General features: G+C 39.9%; 1 protein-coding gene across 1 annotated transcript in view; it reads left to right on the forward strand.

Moving 5' to 3' along the window:
* BRCA1 (BRCA1 DNA repair associated) overlaps positions 1-16,839 on the forward strand; it is a 66,715-nt gene extending 49,876 nt beyond the window's left edge. Inside the window, 9 exon segments of the mRNA XM_079133471.1 lie at positions 1,024-1,111; positions 2,954-3,031; positions 3,524-3,564; positions 7,090-7,173; positions 11,226-11,280; positions 13,024-13,097; positions 13,659-13,719; positions 15,313-15,422; positions 15,424-16,839. Coding sequence (XP_078989597.1) covers positions 1,024-1,111; positions 2,954-3,031; positions 3,524-3,564; positions 7,090-7,173; positions 11,226-11,280; positions 13,024-13,097; positions 13,659-13,719; positions 15,313-15,422; positions 15,424-15,459 — 627 coding nt within the window. The 3' untranslated portion in view covers positions 15,460-16,839.
* Positions 16,840-18,052: the final 1,213 nt, after the last annotated feature.

The raw sequence follows: 18,052 nt of genomic DNA on the forward strand, positions 1-18,052 counted from the left end.
TGAAGTGTGATAAATTTATGATGAAAGCTACTGACTGTATTACACATGATTAATTCTGAAGCCTGTATTAAGATGATCTTTTCAGCAGTTGCTCTTCTAACTGAACACTGTTTCAAGGCTGAGATTTCAGCAATTAATCAGTTCAGAATTGCTAATGATCCTGGCAGAGGGCAGTGGCAAAAGGAGGCGGATGTCATTAACTTCTCTAGCCTGCCTTTTTTAGTGCCCCATGGCAGTATGGAGTGAGGCAGCATGGAAGAAAGATGGCCTAACCTCCGTTACACTATTGTACAGCACATAAATATTGGAGTGGGTGGTGATGGCTAGTAAATGATGGCCCTTGGTAAACAAAGTTATTTGCCAAACAGTAGCTACTAATTATGTCAGCTGCTCTCATGATGGTTCTGGTTAATTTCTTTCACTGCCTATTGATTTTTATTTGGTTGATAGATAATAGCTAGAGGACTCCAAATTTCTTTTGGAAAGAATGAATCCCTTCTAATCCTCCTTAGAGAGAATTGATGGTTTTTGTACTGACCTTTAGAAACATCTTCACTGAGTGGTTTTTAGCTATCAGAATCAACTCTTTAGTTTTTAGCTACATTTATCTGTAGCATAACTTTCTCTATAGGCTAGTTACCACTCAGTTCATAAAGCAAAAGCTAAATTATAAATAAATCTAAATAATAATAAATAATAAATCTAAATTATAGTAGAGTGTCACTATATAAAGAAACTACCTTAGGAAATCAAATGATATCTACTAGTAATGATAAAATTTATATTATTTTGAATTTTTGGTTTAATTCCATGTCTGCTAGCACTGTTATACTATATTAGAATGTTTTGCTCTGTTGTGTACATAATGTTTATTAAATTATTCATTTCAGTACTTCATGTTACGATTTTTAAAAATGTCTGAGAAAAATGGAGATTCAAAGCTAAGATAATTAATACTCTAATTCATGTACTGGATGTAATTTATTATAAAACAGCATTTGATTTTATTTGATTTGATTTCAGATGCTTGTACACAAGTTTGCCAGAAAACACCATATCATTTTAACTAATCTAATTACTGAAGAGACTACTCATGTTGTTATGAAAACAGGTATACCAAGAACCAACCTATCTTCCTTCCCTCCTTTCTTCCTTCTTTCCTTCTTTTCATTGTGTGATACTGGGGATTGAACCTAGTAGCTTCCACTGTTAAGCTGTTAACCCTTCCACTGTTAAGCTACATCTCTAGCCCTTTTTATTTATTTATTTTTGTTTTGAGACAGGATCTCACTAAGTTGCTGAGGCTTACCTTGAACTTGCAATTCTCCTGCCCTAGCCTCCAACACAAGTATATGGAATTACGGGTGTGCACCACTGTGCTGTCCTAAGAACCTTTACAGAATATGTTGCATCTGCTACATAAACCACATGAAGCAACAGGAATAAGAACCAGGCCATGGTAGCACACACTTGTAATCCTAGTTACAAGACTGGAGCCAGAAGGATGACAAATTCAAGGCCAGCCAGGGCATTTTAAGAGCTGGGGTGTACTTCAGTGGTAAAGTGCACCTGGGTTCATTCCCACGGGAGTTTAAAAAAAAGAAGAAGAAGAAGAAGAAGCTTCCAACAAGGTGCAGTGGTACATGCCTGTAATTCTAGCATGTGGGAGGCTGAGGCAGGAGGATCACAAATTCAAGTCTAGTAAGAGCAACATGGCAAGACCCTATCTCAAAAATAAAATGTAAAAGCACAGCTGGTGATGTATCTCAGAAGTGGAGCACCCTTGGGTTTGATCCCCACATCATAAACAAAAAAAAAAAAAAAAGAGAAAAGAAAAGGAAAAATGAAAACAGAAGTCTTCAAAAATAATGAGGAATTCTGTGAGGGAGAATGGCCACTGCTACCACTTGAAGATGGCCTGCTGTGTTTAGCATTTAGTCAAATACATTTTGCTTGTTTAAAACTAAATGACTTTTTCTTGTTTTTTTAGTTCTTCAAAAGGGTCTTTTCTTTTTGTTTGTTTTTGCAGTGCTAGGGATTGAACCCAGGACCTTATGCTTGTGAGGCAAGAACTCTACCAACTGAGCTATATCCCCAGCCCATAAAGGGTCTTTTAAACACTAGGAAATAAATAGAAGTGATTTTTCTGTTATTGCTTTCAGAAATACTTATATAGGAAATAGAAAAGCTATGAAGAGACTATATTTTTCTGTCCCTCTCAGGGGAATACAAGGGGACTAGGATTCCCCAGTTAAAAGTTATGTGGGTGAAAATTTGTCACATTGACATTTGGAAATCCAGTCATGCATTTGCTCAGAAAAGGCAATTCAGTTGCAGCCTAACACTGCGTGCATAGGGACAGCTCAATTCATGGAAATCGAAACAGTTTGTTATAACAGACGAACTGTGCATGGTGGAACTACCACATCTGGGTAGCAAAGTGGGTATGAGGAGGGCAGATGATAGGCAAAGTTTCATTGAAATCCATTCGTGAAACTTTCTCACAAAAGCTACTTCAATTTCAGCCCGTTAGAGTACTGGAACAGCAATTGAAATTGACATTTCAAAGTTAGGATTTCAACAATGTTTTCTTCTTTCACATATTACCATCCAGTACCATCCAGTAAAGTAGATTTTCTCTATCTACATTAATCACCACCTGCTGACATGGATAATTCCCTGAACACAACAGTGGAGCTCTTTAGCTAACCTTGGCATCTAGAAGATGGACAGATATTTCCTCTGGTCTTACCTATCTTCTTCTTCAGGCCTCCAAAGATCCACATCTACTGGTGATAATTAGTGATGCTTCCAGCCTTTGATGCTATCTCCTGGGGTGTGGGAACCATCAATCCAGATTGATCTTGAGAGCAGGAGCTGGGCTCTTTCACTTCTTAGGTGTACTTTCTGATTTTGTTTTCTTCTAATCCTACAGAGGTTTTTCTTTTTGCAGATGCTGAGTTTGTGTGTGAACGGACACTGAAATATTTTCTTGGAATTGCAGGAGGAAAATGGGTAGTTAGCTATTTCTGTAAGTACAATACAACTTCTCCCCTCCTTCCTTTAACACTTCAGAATTGCATTTTTACAACTAACATTTTAACACCTGAGGTTTTTGCTGTTGCTGCGTCTGACTTACCAAAAAGCTCTTTAATGGTAACACAAAACTAGCTTTATCTTTAATGCATATTGCTTTGTCCAGATAAGCTGGGGATGTTGGGAAATTGGATTTCTTTTATAACTAATAGGACCTAATCTGCTCCTAGCAATGTTGGCATATGAAGTAGGGATTTATTTAATAGTGGGCAGAACTCCATGTGCAGCAGGTACTTTTTCAATGTTTAAATTAAGCATCAACTGTGTCTCCAGGAGGAAATTTCCACCATAAACCTCATTAAAGGACTATGGCTTCAGAGCAAGAGAACCTTCTTCCTGTGCTCTTTTGTGATTCGTTTAACTCTCTGCCTTCACAAAAGGATGGTGTTCTTCTCTATGTAACCTGTTTTTTCTGTGATCTCTTTAGGGGTGACCCAGTCTATTAAAGAAAGAAGGATGCTAGATGAGGTATGTATTTGATGTTACAAACTAATTAAGAGACATTTGATGCCATTGAGTCACACAGTTAAGAAAAATTTATTTGCTTCCTTCCATTAGTGCAGCACTTTCCATAGATTTTCCTTGACAATGGAGATCATCAGGAGTGATGCAGAAGCCTGTGTGGTGATGCATCCCTATAATCCCAGCTACTCAGGAGGCTGAGGCAGGAGGATCTCAAGTTCAAGGGCAACCTGGACACTTTAGCAAGACTGTCTCAAAACAAAAAATGAAACTGTCTGGGGCATGTAGCTGTGGTAGAGCACTTGCCTAGTGTATGTGAGGCCCTGGGTTCATTCCAGTATCACACAAAAAGAGAGACCTAGAACAAACCAGGAAATTCTGTGTTCTCACTCATTTATTTTAGATTTCAAAAGAAATAGTCATTTCTTTGAGGGAAAGGGAAAGGAATTTATAAAACAAAGAAAGGATTCATAGGAACAAGGTGGGGATAGGTCTTTTATGTGTATACCTTTCTAGAAAACTAGTTCTTCACCATTGTTAAAGAAAGACTTTGTATTAATATGCAAATGTGTCTCCTTAGAAATCAGATTTCTTCAAAGAGATGTTGCTGTTTATGATACTGAGAATAGTGAGAGGTAAATAAGATAAAGTGCAGGAGGAGGAATAATTTTAGAACAGCCAAGAGCTGTTGGTGACAATAGATCAGGCAAAATAAAATTAGCAAAAGCAGTTTTAAGGTATTATGTGCTATTCAGTATATTTATAATTAATTAAGTGACATTTTTGTTGGCTTTAACTTTCATTCAGTAAATAGTAATTGGGAGCCTACTATGTGCCAAGCACTAGGAATACAGCAGTAAATAAAACCAGCCAAGTTTCCTGCTCTGGTATGATTTATGTTCTATTGAAGGAAGATACTCAATAAAGATGAATTTAAGGTGGCACACACCTGTAATCCCAGTTACTTGGGAAGCTGAGGCAGGAGGATCACAAGTTCAAAGCCAACCTTAACCACCTACCAAGACCTTGTCTCAAAATAAAAAAAAATAAAAAAAATAAAAAAAGAGGGTTTGGGGATGTAGTTCAATGATAAATAACACCCTGGGTTCAATCCCCAGTACCCTGGGTAGGGGTGGTGGGACGTAAGAAATGCTCTGAAGAACTATAGACTACCAGTTAGCTGGGGATAGGGCCAGGGAAACCCTTTCTGAAAAGATTGAGCTGAGCCCTAAATGAAAAGTAAGAATTATCTTTGAAAAAATAAAGAGGACAACTGTTAAAGGCAGAGGAACAGAAAACATAAAGGTCTTGAGGTAGGCATGAACTGAGTTTATTAAAGAAAAGAAAAATACACCATGGACTGGGAATGTGGCTCAGTGGTAGAGCACTTACCTAGCATGTACAAGGCCCTAAGTTCAGTGGCCAGCACCACAAACAAGAAAGAAAGGGGCTGGGGATATAGGTCAGTTGGTAGAGTACTTGCCTTGCAAGCACAAGGCTCTGGGTTCAATCCCTAACACTGAAAAAAAAAAAAAAAAAAAAAAGAAAGAAAGAGGGCAGGCAGGAGAGGGAGGGAGGGAGGAAAAAAAAAGAGAAAACCAGTGTCACTGGAGAGTAATAATTAGTGAATTACATGTACAGGTCAGAGGTTAGACAAGGACCAGATCAGGTAAATTTGGGTACAAGCCATGGTAAGGAATTTTAATTTTATTCTTAGAATAACGAGAAGGTGGGCTGGGGAGATAGCTCAGTTGGTAGAGTGCTTGTCTTGCAAGCACAAAGCCCTGGGTTCGATCCCCAGCACTGCAAAAAAAAAAAAAAAAGAATAATGAGAAGGTGCCCCTCAATTGATGAATGTATAAAGAAACTGTGGTGTGTATATATACACACACACACACACACACACACACACACATCATGGAATATTACTCAGCCATAAAAAATAATAAAATTATGGCATTCACAGGCAAATGGATGCAGTTGGAGAATATATTAAGTGAGATAAGCCAATCTCCAAAAACCAAAGGACGAATGATCTGATAAGCGGATGATGACACATATAGGGGGTGGGAAGGGGGCAAGAATGGAGGAAGGAGGGACTCTATAGAGGGGTGGGAGGGGTGGGAGGGGTGGGGGGGAGGGAAAAAAATAACAATGAATCAAAAACTATTACCCTAGGTAAATGTATGATTACACAAATGGTATGCCTCTACTTCATGTACAAACAGAGAAACAAGATGTATCCCATTTGTTTACAATAAAAATGAATTTTAAAATAAATAAATAAAGAAGGAAGAATAATGAGAAGGTAAGAAAAATCTGGTTTGGGATATGTATAAAGCCTAGGACCTGCTAATGGATTAAATTTAGAAGATGAAGTAAAGAGGAAGCAATGAGGTAATTCTTGGGTTTGGGGCCTGAATACCAGAGTGGATGTTAGTAATATTATAGTTGAAAAGACATGAGGGAGGAGCACATTGGGAAGAGGGAGGACAGGCATGGGATCAAGAATTCTTTTAAATGAGTAGATTTTTGAGATTTATACTAGACATCTGGAAAGAGTGGTTAAGTAAGCAGTCGGACTCATTATAAGAAGCTCAGGGGTGCAATCAGAACTATAAACATGTTCTGTTTATAATTATAATAAACATGGTAGTTATCCTCAAATAAATGACAAATTCATCACTAGATTCTTATTCAAATGACTAGGAAATGTCATTTCCCTTAAATGTTTCTCTTAGTAATAGCCTGTGATTACAATCTTGCCTTTATTTTTCTTTGTAATACTCTCAGCAATACATTCAGTCTTCCCCATAATCTGAGTTTCAGTCAGAATTTGTGTGTTGAGCATGCATGTGTGGTTCTGGGGATGGAACCAGGGCCTCATGCATGCTAGGCAAGTACTCTACCACTGTCCTTTATTCCCTAGCCCCAGAATTATTTCTAAGCATTCCTCCCAGATTTCTCCCCATAATTCTAAACTCCCCAAACCCATTATTCTTTATTCTCGCTTCCTTGACCAACCAAAATAATGATTATGAAAAACCTGTAACTTTCTTCACTCTATTAAATATATACTTTATCATTTTAGCTTCATTAACCGTTTAAATCTCTCAATGGAAATCTGAAAAGCCCTTATTTCTTTAGATGGTAATATACAATTGATTTAAGAGATTAGGAATTCTCCAGTTATCTTTGTAACAACTTATTTTAGCAGCTTAATCTAAATGCTAAGTGAATGTTTTAAGAGGAGATAGATGTTGAAAATTAAAATACTTTAAGTCCCAGTGAGGTGAAAAGCCAATTGTTAATTTCTGCATATAAAGATTTGCTTCAATGAATTGATTTCAGCAGCTGAGATCCTGGTCATTTCATCGAATCCACCAAAAAGAATGACTTTACTTATTTATTTTTGGTCAAAACTCTGGCAGTTCTGAATTCCTTAAACAGTCATGTTCATGTTCATTTCATTTCCACTGAAGGAGGCTTCTCTTTCTCTGATCTTGATGGTTTGTGTTTGGTTTCTTTCAGCATGATTTTGAAGTCAGAGGAGATGTAGTCAATGGAAGAAACCACCAAGGTCCAAAGCGAGCAAGAGAATCCCAAGGCAGAAAGGTAAAGCCCCTTGCCTCCTGTTGACAAAACCCCACCCCACAGCTCTGCATTCCAGCCAGCGTGGTGGTGGTGGTCTTCATCTGGTTAGGCACCTTGCATAACACTGCTGGAGCGCTAGCTCAGCTGTTTCACACAGGCTCTTCTTAGTTCTCCCAGCCCAACAAGGCAAATATGTTGTTTCTATTGTACAAATGACAGAACACAAAGGCTTAGGGAGGCTGTATAATTTAGATCCCAACCTGGGCTTCAAATTCCAGCTTATATATGGCAGAGCTAGGATTTTATAGAGGTGTGAATCTTTCCACTCTACCTTGGTATCTTTTTTTTTTTTTTTTTTTTGGCGGTGCTGGGGATCGAAACCAGGGCCTTATGCATGCAAGGCAAGCACTCTACCGACTGAGCTATCTCCCCAGCCCCTTGGTGTCTTTCTTAAAGCAGTGTAGTAAGTACTATGAGCAGGGGTTACAGAGGACCCTCTACTGAAGCACAGAAGAGGAAGTGGTTAAGAATCAACAACAGCTGACATTTATATAATATTCACCATATGTAAGGGACTGCTCTAAATCCTCAACTACATTTTGACTAATTAACAATTTTACAACAACCTTATGAAATATGTTCTACTATTACCTATTTTACCTATGAGAAGAGCTCGGAGAGTTTGAGTAGGTAGTCCAAGGTCACACAGCTAGTTAGTTAGTAATGAAACTGGAAATTGAACCCAATCATTCTAGTTCCAAGTCTAGACGACAATGCCATGGCTTCTTGGAAAGTTATAGTAGGCTTCATAGAGGAGAAAAATAGATTATTCAAACCATAGTGCAAGTGAGGCCCAGGGAGACTAAGTAGCTTTCTCCAGATAATATTGTAGCAGATGATGTAGCCAGGGGAGAAGTCTAAGCAAGATCTCATGCTTGTCTGCCCGACCAGAGCCAGCTGCTTTCTCAGGTTCCTGACTAAGTGCTGTGTTCCTGGTGTTCTTTTCTTCTTTTCTCAAGGAAAAAAATACCACAGGGCATTTCAGAACATTCCTGTTAGGAGTACCTTCTATCCTTTTATAGAAACTTAAGCAACAACCAGTAGAGATAGTTTTCTAAGGAAAACTGCTTTGGGAGACGATCATAAATCAAACCTGTAGTTCTGAACCCTTGGGATCAGTCCATCGTCACCCTCAGAGCCTATCAAGTAACTGTTGCAGATGCCAGGAAAAGCACTTGCCCTACTTCTGCCTCTGCCTTCCCCCCAGGGGAGTGCTGTGAGAGCCAGCCATTTGTTTTTACTCCATTTGATTCAAGGCAGAATTAGCACCAGATTCCACCCACCTTCAAAGGAAATTCTAGTACTTTGAGAATTTTCTTGCCTTTGAGATGCCATGGCTGGGCTTGGCAGTTCGTTGCTGTAATCCGACTAACTTGGGTGGCAGGAGGATCCCAAGTTCTAGACCACCCTAGGCAAGTTAGCAAGACATTGTCTCAAAAAGGTCCGCGATATAGCTCAGTGGTACAGTGCCCCTGGAACCACTGTAGGGCTGGGGGGGGATGCCTGTCCACAGTAATGACATTCTAAAGATACTAAATGTCATCTAGTATTTTCCTCTAGAAGAGAAATGTATTTGTAGAGGTAAAGCTTCAAATCCCTTATCTCATAACTAAGCGTTCTCATCAGTGTCAGCTTGGATGTAAAAATTCCTAATTTTTTGTACTTTTCATGGTAGTATTTGGCTCCAACTGGCTGCCTGGAGAGAACTCTTAGCATTATGAGCATCTATGTCCTATCAACAGGTTGGGGATGCATTTTATTCATGCAGATAGGAAGAATGGTACAGATGGAAGCTGTCACTTAAAACAGAAACAGACTTGTCCTGCTGTCTTTTCTTTTTCCTCTGACTGTAAAGTGTGTGCATGGGAAAGGGGGCACATTTCTATGTTTATAGCTTCCTGATTTTTCTCTATCCCTGTCCCTTAGAGGCCAGGTAAATTTGAGGCCTAGGCAATTTTCTTTTTTAGTGGAATGGGAGATAGGAAGAGGGTCAAGACAATGAGACTTGTCCAAAATAATATGTTTTAAAAAAATATCCACCTGCTGGGCATAGTGGTACATTTCTGAAGTCCCAGCTCCTGGGCAGGCTGAGGCTGGAAAATCACTTGAGCCCAAGGGTTTGTGAACATCCTGGGCAACATAGTGAGACCCCTGTCCAAAAAAAAAAAAAAAAAAAAAAAAAAAAAAATACACACACACACACACACACACAAATACAGTCTGGGAATGTAACTCAGTGGTGGTAGGGCACTTCCCTAACATGCAAGAAGCCCTGAGTTCCTCTCTTAGCATTGCAAAAAATAAAATAAAGAATGTGTATTTATCCATCCAACTAACACAGATTTATGGGGGGTTTTCTTTGTTTTCTTTTGTTTTTCTGTGTGCGGTGCTGAGGATCAGACTTGAGGCCTCACACGTGGTAGGCAAACGTACTACCACTCACTTATTCCCCAAACTCTAGGTTTCCTTTAAACATTACCCAAGTCCTTTTCTAAGAACCTGTGCCCATGAATTTATACTGTCCAACATAGTTGCCACCAGCCACATAGCACTGTTTAGATTAAAACTGAAATATGAAATTCAGGTGCTCACTCACCCTAACCACATTTTAAGTGCTTAGCAATCACATGACTTGTGGCTACCTTATTAGCACAGATGTAGAACATTTCCTGAATGTTGAAAGTTCTTTGGTTAGCACTGCCAAGCACTTGTAAGTGAAAGTACCCCTAGGAGAAGTGTGTGGTTTGTCTTCAGAAAACCAGGCAGTGTGACCAGCTCAGCGAGGAGAACAAAACCAGTCCTCACTTCCAGATTAAGAACTGCATAGACTAAATAAGATGCAATGACCATTCTCAGAGGAGAGTTAAGGAGGAAGAGATGTTTGGGGATCAGAAGAAAGTCAGGAGAAAAGAAGCATGTAAACATAAAGACCTCTATGCTGACTGGTTTCATGGTTAGTGCTGTACCACTCCAGATAAATGTCAAACTTCAACCAATAGCTTTGAGTCTGTTACCATCCAGGTCTTATTAAATATAAGGAAGGAATATACTCTACTGTCATGTATATCTAAAAAGAACAAATAATTAAAATATATATATATATATTTAAAAAGTACTAGGCCAGGCATGATATCATATGATGTTTATAATCCTAGATACTTGGGAGGCTAAAGCAAGAGGATCACAGGTTCCAGACCAGCCTGGGCAACTTAGCAAGACCCTGTCTCAAAAAAATAAAAAGACTTGGGGATGTAGCTCAGTGGTAAAGCACCCCTGGGTGCAAACTCCAGTTCCACCCCAAAAAAAGAAAGAAAGAAAAATGTTTTTCTTTTTCTGCTCAATCTCTTAAAAGAAGTAAGATCCTCAGCAAAGTTCATCAAGGAAAAGCCTGGGCCTGATTGGTAACAAGGTGAGATGCTTTAGCCCTGGAATGACAAAGAGTGATTATATAGAATGTATACCAACTACATATATACATCAAAAAAGACTTAAATCTATCAGTGTTCAGAACATTGGACTGATTGTCTCTGAGACATAGCAGCAGAAATTCTCAGGTATTGCCAGACTTGGTGGCTCTTACTGTAATCCTAGTTACTCAGGAGACTGAGGCAGAAGGATTGCAAATTTGAGGCCAGCCTGAGCGACTTAACAAGATCCTGTGTCAAAATAAGGGCCAGGGATATAACTCAGTGGTAGAACAATTGCCTAGCATGCACAAGGTCCTGGGTTTGATCCCCATTATCACCCACAAAAATGAAGAAGTTGTCTGGTAGTAAAGAAAAGAAAACTACTTTTTTGAGTTAGTGTGGTTTTTTTTGTTTTGTTTTTTCTTTCTTTCTTTTTTTTTTTTTTTTTGCGGTGCTGGGGATTGAACCCAGGGCCCTGTGCTTGTAAGGCAAGCACTTTACCAACTGAGCTATCTCCCCAGCCCAAGTCAGGGTTTTTTATAAAAGCCTGTACTCAGTTATAACCATGTTTCTCTCCATCCCTTATCCCTCTTTCTCTCCTTGCAGATCTTCAGGGGCCTAGAAATCTGTTGCTATGGACCTTTTACTAACATGCCCACAGGTGAGAGCTTAGAAGAAATACAGACCTCCAGCTCCAGCTTCTTTCTTACATAGTGGGATACTACAGGCAAGATCACACTGTGGGGCCTGGGATTGTGGCTCAGCGGTAGAGTGCTTGCCTAGCATGTGTGAGGCACTGGGTTCAATTCTCAGCACCACATATAGGTAGATGAATAAAATTAAAGATCCATCAACAACTAAAAATACATATAAATTTTTGTAAAAAGATCACACTATGGGAGTCCTTCAGATCGTTGAGATATTCTGGAGTTTATTCTGTTTGCCCTGCTCCAAGCAAAAGAGCCCCTAAATGTCATCTTAGGGCAAACAGCTAGGCCTTGTGCCCCTTTTCAAGAACATAAGGGCAGTGAGAAGTTAGAATTTAGGACACAAAAATGGGGTAAAGTTGCTGTTTTTGCCCATTAAAAAAGGCACAAAGAAAAAGGCACTAAGAAAAAGGTAGAGATAATATGTTAGGAAAAAGATACTTTGGGCTTGTAAATGTCAAGGAAGAGTTCCACTCTTCCTAAACCATCTTCATTTAGTACAGAGAAGAAAGCACAGCAGTTGCATAAGCCCTGTGGATCTGGGGCGATGCACAGGCCCAGAGCCGGGGCAGACTCTTGATGAGTATTTTCTAATTACATTTGACATTGAATGTGATGTTATGATTAGGACTGCTGTGGGGCTCAAATCTGGTATTCTATGACACCAAGGCCCTTGTGTATATATAGATTTTGTTCTTTCTTTTCAAAACAAAGACTACTCACCTTTGCTTCCTATGCCCCATTTCTGCCCCGGGAGTTCAGGTCCTCTTGCTCGTGAGAAGTCTTTAGCATTTGGTGACTGGCAGATGAGTGGCTACAAGGGATACTGGCCGTGTAATTTTGCTTCCTTCTTGGATTATTGCTTGGATTTTTATGAAATTTCCAAGTGTTTGTTGAAGGCATATTTTTTTACTTTGGTATAGTGAAAAGCAGGTGTCTCTAGCAGGTATTATTTGGGGGTTGAGTTAGTTAGCTTCAGTTCAGTAAGATAGGCAGAAATACCTCAGCAGTTCTCAGAAATCAGCTGGTGGGGAAGAACTCCTCCATGGGTGACTTGTGCAAAGCAAGTCCAAGGGGACCCAGAAGACACCCATTGGTTTACTGATTCTCCAGGTGCAAGTGGAACATCTCTGCAATCTCTTCTAATTTCTGTTGCCCTGAGTATGTTGATTCCAGCTCAGCTTGTAGCCTTTCCCCACTGATACACTGAGTCCCTGACCAAGATGACGTATATTTTTTTCACTGGATGAATTATTTTCCTGTCTCTTGACATTTACAGTAATTACCACCAAGTATGGTTCTCTCAGTGGCCGTGATTATCAATTACCAACGCAGAATTAGGATGCAGGAATGGAAGAAAGGTGGATATTTTTTCACACAGTATCTTATCTAGCAATTTAGCAAATTAATGGAAATTAGGTCTTGGATTCTTCTTTTCTTTCAAAGCATTTTTTTTTTTTTGAAAGATTATAAAACTTTATCTACCAAGTGGCCTTATAGAAATGGATAGCCAGAGTAGGTGGCAGCATATCAGTGGCAAATGAACTTAGAATCCTTTACAGTCTTTCTGTTCTTTGGGGCAGAGATTGGAAATCTCCCACTAAAATGTCTTGCTGTAAACCTTCCTCCAGGGATGTGTGGTAGAGGGTTATATATGCAGATCATCATGGTAATTTTAGATTAACTTCCCTGTTTAGATCAACTGGAGTGGATGGTGCAATTGTGTGGGGCTTCTGTGGTAAAGGAACTTTCATCACTCACCCTTGGCACAGTAAGTATTTGAAGCCCAGTCAGAGGGAGGACACAGTCTTCATTCTGTCTTGCAATTGAGCAAGTCCGGTACCCAGCAGTCCCATAATTCCCTAAAATGTAGCCTCAGGAGCCTTCTCTGACCAGGTGCCTGTGCCAAAAGACTCCATCTGTGAGACCCAAGTAAGGACTTGGGAACTACGAGTATTTAATAATACACTGAGAGGAGGCGTCATCCCTCCCCTTTTTGCCATGGGCCCTTCCCCCTCTTTTTTGTGGCTGCCTCCAATGTATTCTGCTTCAGAAATTAAGAAATGGTGAAGTGGCAGTGACAGCACACATCTGTGATCCCTGTGACTCAGGAGCTGAGGCAGGAGGATCATGAGTTCAAGGCCAGCCTCAGCAACTTAGTGAGACCCTATCTCAAAAAATAAAAAGGACTGGGGATATGGTTTAATGGTTAAGCTCCTATCAGTTCAATCCCTAGTACCAAGACAGAAAAAAAAAAAAAAAAGGTAACATTGACTATTTTAAAAGCCCTGCTCTGACACCCTCAACACTTTTTTTCTTCCTGGGGATGCAGGATGCTCAGCCAATTGTGGTTGTGCAGCCAGATGCCTGGACAGAGGACAGTGGCTTTCATGGTAAGGTGTCTGCATGTTCCTATGTTATATGGGGTTTGTTGAATGGGTTTGGTTCACTTGGTGCTTGAGTAGCATAGTACTCACACACTTTAAATATTTATTGAAAGAGCAAGGCTCCGTGGCCCACACCTATAATCCCAGCTATAATCCCAGTGACTTGGAAGGCTAAAGCAGGAAGATCTCGAGTTCAAAGCCAGCCTCAGCAAAAGCACTGTGCAAAGCAACTCAGTGAGACCCTGTCTCTAAATAAAATAGAAAATAGGGCTGGGGGTGTGACTCAGTGGTCAAGTGCCCCTGAGTTCAATGTCCAGTACCAAAAAAAAAAAAAACAAATTATTGAAAGAATGAATAGTTAAAATGTCTTTAGCCAGGTGTAGTGGTACATGCCTATAATCCCAGTGACTTGGGAAACTGAGGCAAAAGTTCAAAACCAGCCTTAGAAACTTAGCAAGACCCTGTCTGAAAATAAAAAATAAAAGGGTTGGGGATGTAGCTCATTTAAAGAGCACTTTTTTTTTTTTTTTTTTTTTGGCAGCACTGGTTTCAAATCCCCAGTACTGTAAATAAATAAATAAATGTCTTTTTAACATTGTTCTTGTTTAGTTCTATATTAGAAAAGTAAGGGGATGGGGAGATAGCTCAGTCGGTAGAGTGCTTGCCTTGCAAGCACAAGGCCCTGGGTTCAATCCCCAGCACCCAAAAAAAAAGAAAAGTAATATATGAACTTTTTGCATGAGGGACAGGGTATTTTCAGGGAGGGGGCATTATTATTTTGAGACAGGGGTCTCACTACATTGCCCAAGCTGGCCTTGAACTTGTGATCCTCCTGCCTTAGCTTCCTGTGTTGCTGGGATTATAGGCATACATTTCTGGACCCAGTGTTGAAGGGTTGGGCAGGGTTAAATATCAGTGTTCCTCACAGAAAACATAATCTAGCACAAAAACAAAATAATTAGCACTTGAAGTCGATCACCACAAAACCCAGCACTTGAAGTTGATCACCACAAAATTCTTTCAGGCCCATGTACATGTATACACTTCACACAAATCTGATCATGTGCATCATCATATTTTGTTTTTTTACTTAAGATATTTTTTCACATTATGTCAGGTGGTAGCAGATGCCTATAATCCCAGTGACTTGGGAGGCTGAGACAGGAGGATCACAAGTTTGAGGCCTGCAACTTAGGCCATATCTCAAAATATTTTAAAAATACTTAAAGTTCTGGGAATGTAGCTTAGTGGTAAAGCACCTCTGGGTTCTATCCCCAGTACCTAAATAAATAAATAAAATTAAAACAAAAGACATTTTTCTAATCTTTAAATTGCAATACTGTTTTGCTCTTTCTGGTGACTTTTCCTTTACCAGATTGTAGCCCATGCTAATAGAATTGCCAGAGGCTGGCTTTCACCAGCAGTCATTCCTCAGGTTTCTGAACAAGGAGGTATGTCCTGAAGCACTGCTTGTGTGCAGCAGTTGGCTCCTACATGATTAACCCTACGAACTCATATAACCAAGTCTCCAGAGTAGATTGATTAAAATTTGCTCTGAGAGAATGAATTGACACTAATCTACTTGTGTTCTGTCCCCAGCGATTGGGCAGATGTGTAAGGCACCTGTGGTGACCCGAGAGTGGGTGTTGGACAGTGTAGCCCTCTACCAGTGCCAGGAGCTGGATACCTACCTGATACCACAGATCCCACCCAGCCACTGCTGACTGCAGCCAACCATGTGTCTAGAACCACAGGACCCCAAAGATAAGCTTAAGAAATGGCCTTTCCACTTTAGACCCAAGGAACTCCTCTTACTCTTGAGTCTTTCCACAGTCCTGATTATGAAATATTTATGTACGTCAGCCTGAAAAGAACTTCTGGCTATGTGAGGTTCTCTTAAAGATTTTCTGTTTCTAGTGTCCCTTTGAAATCTGTCATGAGCACCAAATTGTAGCAGATTTTGACCTGAGAATTTAAAACCATTTAAATTCCATCAGTTAGGCATGATACTGATTCATTTTTAATCAGCCAGTTCCTAGTACTAGACTTGTTGACTTAGAACTGGAGGCATAGAGTGGCTTGGCCTCAAGAGGATAGCTGGTCACCCCAAGTTTGTTTCTCTAAAACCCTATGATCATAAAGGCCAAGAATTAGGCCCTTCACTGGAAGGAGAGTTCTTGGAATCTGTGATACAACTTAAAATCAGAACAGTCCTTGAGTAGCTCTTAAATGTTGGAGTGGAGCATTGGGGAAGAAATTCAGAGGCAGATAATGAATATGAATATGAAATTTGGGAGTCAATTAGAGGAGATCTCCAAAAGTCTAGAGTATAAGTTGCTAGATTTATAAAGAATGTGCTTTGAAACAATATTTTCAAGCACCAGTGTCCAGAGAAAGTCCACTAATTCCCCATTAGCAATAAAAAAAAGTTCATTGTTATTGCTCCAGTATATAATCCATTCCTCTTAAAATATAAGATCTTTGATATGAATATTTCATATCTGTAAAATGACGGATCCCACCAGGAAAGGAGCTGTTGCTTTCTTTGAGGTAATTTTTTTCCCTTTCCTCTCTATTGCTGAACCATACAACTTCATAAATAATTTTGCTTGCTGAAGGAAAAGAAAGTGTTTTTCATATACTCATTATCCAAAACTGTTTATATCTGTTGGAAGGACTAGGTCTTCCCTTGCCCCCCAGTGTGCAAGGGCAGTGCAGACTTGATTATACAAAATATGTTTTGTAAATGTTGTGCTGTTAACACTGCAAATAAACTTGGTTACAAACACCAAGAGTGTTCTTGGGGCTTACACCTGCAGGCTTTCTTAGTCTTTTCACTGTGCTTCAGCATCTTGGGGCAGCTAAAGGGCCTTTTGTATTTTTCTGTTGCTGCCACAACAAATTGTCACAAATGCAGTAGCTTACAATAATATCTGTTTATGTAAGTGTGTGTGTGTGTGTGTGTGTGTGTGTGTGTGTGTGTGTTTACACAGGGTCTTGCTGAGTTGCCAAGGCTGACCTTAAACTTGTGATCCTCTTGCCTCAGCCACCACATCAGAACAACCTCTGTTTTATTATTTCACAGTTCTGTAAGTCAGAAGGCTGGAGATTTAGCTCAGTAGCAGAGTACAAGCTTCATGTGTATAAGACTCTTGGTTCAATCCAAAACCAAGGTATTGGCAAAACTGTGTTCCTTTCTAGTGGCTCTGGGGTTGAGTCTGCTCACTCATGTTGTTGGCCAAATTGTTCCTTGTGGGTGCAGGACTGAGATCCTTATTACCTTGCTAACTGATGACCAAGGGTCATTCTTCGCTTCTGGAGGCCATCCTTATTCCTAGGCTCCTAACCACATGCCTCCATCTTCAAAACCAGCCTTGGCTGTGCAAGTTATTCTATACTGTATCTCTTTGACTATTCCATGTTTCTGACTCCTGCTGAAGATGGTTCTCTGTTTTTAAAGGCTCGAGTGATTAAGTTGCACCCACTAGGTAATCCAGGGTGATCTCTCTGTCTTGATGTCCATTACTTTAGTAGCTACAAAGTCCTTTCACAGCATTATCTAGGTGAGTGTTGGATTAAATAACCAGGAGACAGCAATTGAGAGAGGACATCTTTAGAATTCTGCCTACCACTTCTATTTAACATGCTTAATCCACAGATAACACTGTTCATCATTTCCTGGCCCTTACACTATTCAGAGATTGGAATCCTCTTTGAAGCAAAGAAAATAAAGTCACCACACAATTCAATACTGCTGTTTTGGGAGGGTGAGGAAAGAAAAAAAAAAAATGGAGCTAACTGCCATTATTATATTTTAGCTGTTCGTCCTCTTCACAGCCTTGTAAAGTGGATATTTATCACCTCTTTTGAAAAATGGGAACCGAGGTTCAAGCTCCTTATTTATAAGATTTGCTCAAAAGTTCACACAGCTAGTAAATGACTATGGAGATTTGAACTTGCCTTTCCATCCTATCATTTAGCTTTCCACCTGCATTAGTCAGGATCCCAAGACAGAAGACATTGGTACAAGTCTTAAGGAAATTTTGGAAAAGGAGCAGGTTGTACAGGGAATTGGCACTTGCTTCATTTGGGGGCCATAGTGGGAAACAGTAAAAGCAACCCCATGTCAGGCAGAGACTTATGGGATTGGATCGTGGCTACCATTTCTACTCCCATTCAGCCTCCCAGCTTCTGACTATATTTTTCAGTTATCAAAGCCTTCCAATTTAGCCTCACCTACAGCACGACTTCCCTGGACCAGTGCCAGCTCCCTGTCTTCCTCTCAGGGAATTGATGGTTCTCAGGGTTAGCAGTAAAGGCAGTTGAGAAGCAAGCAGAA

This window comes from Sciurus vulgaris (assembly GCF_902686455.1).
Source record: "Sciurus vulgaris genome assembly, chromosome: 3".
NCBI lineage: Eukaryota > Metazoa > Chordata > Mammalia > Rodentia > Sciuridae > Sciurus > Sciurus vulgaris.